Source organism: Rattus rattus, chromosome 2 (genome assembly GCF_011064425.1).
Source record: "Rattus rattus isolate New Zealand chromosome 2, Rrattus_CSIRO_v1, whole genome shotgun sequence".
NCBI lineage: Eukaryota > Metazoa > Chordata > Mammalia > Rodentia > Muridae > Rattus > Rattus rattus.
The window spans coordinates 103046265-103052436 of record NC_046155.1 but is presented as its reverse complement, the minus strand read 5'-3'; the positions used below and the strand labels follow the sequence as shown (position 1 = coordinate 103052436).

General features: G+C 34.8%; 1 protein-coding gene across 1 annotated transcript; it reads left to right on the top strand.

The window, feature by feature from the left end:
• Positions 1 to 2346: 2346 nt before the first annotated feature.
• On the top strand, positions 2347 to 3300 carry LOC116894076 (olfactory receptor 52E2). Its single transcript, XM_032895799.1, has one exon. The coding sequence runs from the start codon at positions 2347 to 2349 to the stop codon at positions 3298 to 3300; it is 954 nt and encodes a 317-aa protein (XP_032751690.1).
• The last annotated feature ends 2872 nt before the right edge of the window (positions 3301 to 6172 follow it).

Here is a 6172-nt window from a genome sequence, read left to right as displayed (position 1 = left end):
ATTTAGATTAATGAAATGAAGTTTGATGAAATTAAAAAAAACGTTTTATAGAAGTGTTGCTTTTTTATGATTAATTACATTATGGACAAAAATAGAGAGGTTCAGCTGGACAAAAGTTTTAAAGCTATATAAGAAATACTTTCCTGAGCTGAGAAACAATGTACTTAATGCAACAAACTAGGACTTTATAAGATGTGTTTGTGTGTGTATGTGTGTGTGTATTTTGATTGATCAAGTCCTTCAAACTATTTATCATACTCTAGTTATCATCTGGCCTCTCCTTTCTTGGTACTCATACCAGAGAGAGACATGCTTCCTTGAAACACAATTTATAAGCAACAGCAAAGTTTATTTCATAAAATATTCTTTTCTGAGTCTGCTTACAAGGAAATGTGCAAAACCCTCTTCAATGGTGCCCTAGTGACAGGATTTCTTGTCTCTCAGTATCTTCCCACTGAGGCTATTAAGAAAGAAACACAGAGTTTTATACAAATACACAAATGTACAAATAGACAATTTGTAAGGCATTGCAAAACTACTAGGTAAATATTAGATGGTTTACATATACTGCTCGTCCATGTTATATATCTCATAATCTTACTTTGCCATTTTTTCATTACACTTTTTTCTAAGTTAATAAGAAAAAGCAACCTCTTTCATGAATGTGAATTTCTAGAATGGAAAATCTTCTCTTTGATACAGGATGGAAACAACAGTATGGAATTATAGAAATAAGTTCCAAGAAAGCTACTAGTGTAGGAGAGAAGAGATTCACAGACATTTGAAAGGCACTCACACCAAAACTTAATTTCTTTTTTGGTTTGCTCCAAAGCTACAATTATCTTCAAAGAACAAGCAAGAACAAGAGCTAAACTCCACAGGGACCTGGTTTTTTTTTTCCTTGTTTCTTTTTATACAACACTGGCTCTAAGGGAAATGGCAGTAATGAAAGGTTCTTCCTGGAAAATTGTAAAGCTCTGATAAAAGCAGGCCAGAATAACATATAACCAAGGCAAGATTCCGTCCTGGAGCTCAGCCTGGTGAGTCTCTAATTTTTCAGCTTGCAGACAATTAAAGGGAAAAAGGTGAAGAAACAAGGGGCATTCCAGAGGTAGAAACTGAAGATGAAGCTTTGGAAAGGAATAGTGGCATGGATAATGAAAACTATGTAACACTACCAGAAGGTGCTAGCCATAGCATTTTAGAAAGGTAATTCTGCTTGGTGTCTAGTGAATGATAGCATATCATCGGCATATTGTTTAAGCTGATTTTGAAAGCATTACCTATTCTAAAAATAATAGTTTAAAAGTTTATTTGCCTTAATTACTCTCTATTGTCCATATCAAGAGACACATAGAGACTTTAAATTGTGGAAAGTAACAATACTTGCTCTTATTATTTTCAAAAAATAGATTGAATTACTCAGAATTCTATTTTATGAAACTCATTCTGATGCAGACTTCATACTCCAAAGCACTTAATATCATCATACTCTTCTAGTCTCAAGAAATAGTAGTTCGGCTGGAGAGATGAGTTGAGTGGTTAGTATGTAAACTAGACAAGTAAAAAAAAACATATATATCCTAGGTAAGTAGGTAAATAGATGACACACAGACAGACAGACAGACAGACAGATAGAATTGGGGAGAAAGAACAAAAGTAGGCTGGGTTATGTGGTAGGACTGATCTAGGAGGAGAAAGATGAGGTGAAAAACATGATCGACTATATTGTATAAAAATTAATTAAAAAATAATTGTAATGTACCAATAGATTATAACTTTTACTTTTTCACTTGTTTTGATTTACTAGTGTCTGGAGATTAACATAAAGTCACCCAGAAGTGAGTTTAGTAATCTCTTGGGTGTTTTTTAACACAGTCAATCTGACAATCTTGACCTACCATCACAGTACTATCATTTGGTCAACTGAACTAATTTCCAGTACTATGTTCAGGGTGCTAGTTGAAGCCTAAATGCATCAATACACAAGAATACTCTCTTATTAAAGATGGTCAAAATAGAAAAGTACTCACAAAAGGCAGTACTAGTGTAAAATAATTTCTAAAGATTAGTTATAAGGTTACTGATGTCTGAAAGGATGATTGTGCAATAGATTTAACACAATGTTTTACTTTTAATTACTGTATCATGTGTAGTGGCCTCCAAGACTATGCCTTGTGGTATGCGTTGCATTTGAAATTGATATGATGGCTTCCAGAAGAACATGTGTACACTATATCTCATCACTTTAAATAGTACCAGGTCTCCAGGTTCAAAAATTTACCCAGAGATCTGCCACTTAAATGAACATGCAATTCTGGACTGATTCAAGCATTCTCCTATAGGATGACCCTTCCCAACGACACTCAGTTTCACCCTTCCACTTTCTTGTTGCTGGGAATCCCAGGACTAGAGTCTATTCACATCTGGATTGGATTTCCTTTCTGTGTTGTATACATGATTGCTCTCTTAGGAAACTTAACCATATTGTCTGTGATCAAAACTGAGAGCAGCCTCCACCAGCCCATGTTCTACTTTCTGGCTATGTTGGCTGCCATTGATTTGGGTCTCTCAACAGCAACCATCCCCAAGATGCTTGGGATCTTCTGGCTTAATCTCAGAGAGATACTCTTTGAAGACTGCCTTATACAGATGTTTTTCATCCACAAATTCACACTTATGGAGTCATCAGTCCTCTTGGCAATGGCTTATGACCGCTATGTGGCCATCTGTATCCCACTTCGGTACAGCACCATTCTCACCAACAAGGTGGTTTCTATAATCGGCATTGTTGTGCTAGTGAGGGCAATTATCTTTGTTATTCCATTTATATTTCTAATTTTGAGACTGCCTTTCTGTGGGCATCACATCATTCCCCATACATACTGTGAGCACATGGGTCTTGCACGTCTGTCTTGTGCCAGTGTCAAAGCCAATGTAATTTATGGCTTGTGTGCCATATGCAATCTACTGTTTGACATAGTAGCAATTGCTCTATCTTACATACAAATATTACGTATTGTGTTTCATCTCCCTTCTCTGGAAGCCCGGCTTAAGTCCCTCAGCACTTGTGGTTCTCATGTCTGTGTCATCCTTGCCTTCTACACACCAGCCCTCTTTTCCTTCATGACTCACCGCTTTGGTAGGAATGTGCCTCGCTATATACACATACTTCTGGCCAACCTTTATGTTGTAGTGCCACCAATGCTCAATCCTGTCATATATGGGGTGAGAACCAAACAAATCTATGACCGTGTAAAGAAATTGTTATTACAAGTCCAAGGAAAAGAAAAGGACTAGCACATAATTATATGAGACACCACAGACTACTACCACAAACTAACCCAGGAACATGTGCGAAAGGAACAGTCACTTTCCAAGAGGAAGCTAAGTCAACAATCTGCTCTAAGTGTTTTAAATAGTGGATTTGCATGCTACTTCATAAAAGATAAAATAGGTGTTTTATTCTGATGCTTCAATTTCTTTATAATTTTTCCTCTTTCATCAGAGAACTGGTGGTTATTTTTACAAAATATTTTGATGTAACCATTGTTGTTACAAAAGCTGATGCTTCCTGGAATTTCTTTTCTTGGTGAGACTGTGCTGATTGTCTGATTGTGCTGATTTTATGACAGTGGGATTTTGAAGATAAAATGGTGACTACAAAACCTTCTCTCATTTTGAAATTTACAAAGCTTTAAATCTACTAGCACACTCGGCTTATAAAGTGACATCTTTTCCTTTAGAGCCCTGTATATCATATTAATTTACGTCACTATGCTCTCCCAAAGAAAACAAATTTCTATCACAACAATGTACCAGTTTTAGTACACTACTATATTTATGCTTATCCTTTCATTCTGCCCACTATAACATATATATATATATGTACATATATATATGTACATATCAGAATACACACATGTTTTTTAATTCAACTTAACCTTTTGGTCCTTCAGAATAATTTTCTGGTTTGCAATTATATGGTTTTTTTTTTGCAAGAAACATGCGTTTTTACCATAACAATAGCCATTGTCCTGTTGGTATTTATGCAAAGAGAAAGTGTAAAATAACAGCCTTATCTGTTTCGGGTCTGATGTAATTCTGATAGGTCTACCTTTATATGTTACTTGACCTTTTTCCCTTACTTCTTTTAATATTCTTTCTTTGTTTTGTGCATTTGGTTTTTTGACTATTATGTGATGGGAGAAGTTTCTTTTCTGGTCCAATCTATTTGGAGTTCTGTAGGCTTCCTGTATGTTTATGGGCATCTCTTTCTTTAGATTAGGTATGTTTTCTTCTATGATTTTGTTTAAGATACTTACTGGCCCTTTGAGTTGGGAGTCTTCACTCTCTTCTATACCTATTATCCTTAGGTTTGATCTTCTCATTGTGTCCTGATTTCCTGTATGTTTTGGGCCAGTAGCTTTTTTCCATTTTATATTATCTTTGATAGTTGTGTCGATGATTTCCATGGAATCTTCTGCTCCTGAGATTCTCTCTTCTATCTCTTGTATTCTGTTGGTGATGCTTGTATCTACAGCTCCTTGTCTCTTCCTTTGGTTTTCTATATCCAGGGTTGTCTCCCTTTGTGCTTTCTTTATTGTTTCTATTTCCATTTTCAATTCCTTCATCTGTTTGATTATGTTTTCCTGGAATTCTTTCAGGGGTTTTTGTGTTTCCTCTCTAAGGATTTCTACTTGTTTACTTGTGTTTTCCTGTATTTGTCTAAGGGAGTTCTTTATGTCTTTCTTGAAGTCCTCTATCAAGATCAAATGTGATTTTAAATCTAGATCTTGCTTTTATGGTGTGTTTGAATATTCGGTGTTTGCTTTGGTGGGAGAATTGGGCTCCGATGATGCCATGTATTCTTGGTTTCTGTTGCTTGGGTTCCTGTGCTTGCCTCTTGCCATCAGGTTGTCCCTGGTGTTACCTTGTTCTGCTATTTCTGACAGTGGCTTGACCGTCCTATAGGCTTGTGTGTCAGGAGTGTTGTAGACCTGTTTTCCTGTTTCTTTTAGCCAGTTATGGGTACAGAGTATTCTGCTTTCAGCCGTGTAGTCATTCCTGTCTTCTGGCTTTCAGCTGTCCCTGTGGACATGTGTCCTGAGTCCACCAGGCAGGATACTTGAAGCAGAAAATTTGGTCTTACCTCTGGTCTCAGGCCTGAAGTTGCTCCTCAGGACTGGGTTTCAACCTACTTACTTGCTGATTTATGGACATTCCTTTTTATAGTTGTTTATACAACTCTATATTCATTGTAGAGCTTTATCACTCTATATTCAATTCTATATTCATTAGCTTATGTCATATATGTTCAATATTCACTTAGTTGTTTCAAAATATGTAATATTTTAATATTTCTTGTTCTCTATACCCCAAGATAATGTTTTCTTTGATATAATATCATATGTGGTACTTTTGTATTTACTTAAAATCATTAAAATTCTGTTCATTCAAGCATTATTATGCTGATATAAAATTCCAAATATAGATTTTCTTTCAGATCTTTGGAAAATTACTTTATTCTATTCTTCCTCTACATATCGATTAGGATAACAACTTGTATGTCTCAGCACTACTATTTTAAATATGACATTCTGCTTTCCTTTGTTGCAACTATATTTTGTCTTTGAAGCATGGAATTTTCATTATGGGGTATTTTACTTGTTATGTTATACAAGAAACGAAACTTGTGAATTTTGTATGTTTGTGCTTAATAGGATTTCTTCCAGTCTCTCTTGCTTTCCTACAATAATGTGACTTAATTCTTCTCATTATTAAAATATAATTGACTATATGTATATATAAATGTATATATATTATATAATGTAATGTTGATAAAAGAATAAATTGTGAAAAGGTTAACTAAAGCTAAAAACATAATTTTTTTCTATTTTTATTATTTTCATTGTAAAAACACATAAGCACAAGTTTTGTCATTTTCAAGTTTGTAGTACATTCTTGTTAATCATATTCACAATATTATAAAATAAATATCAGGAATTCAGCCATCAAATCTAAACAAAATATTTTATCTCACAGTATTTGGAATGTACTTCAGTTGGTACAATGCTTGTTGAGGATATTAAAAGTCTTGATATAGTCCTAACCACTGTATAAAACTAACCCTGTTGGCATATGCTTAAAATTCCAAAATTAAGGAGAGGCA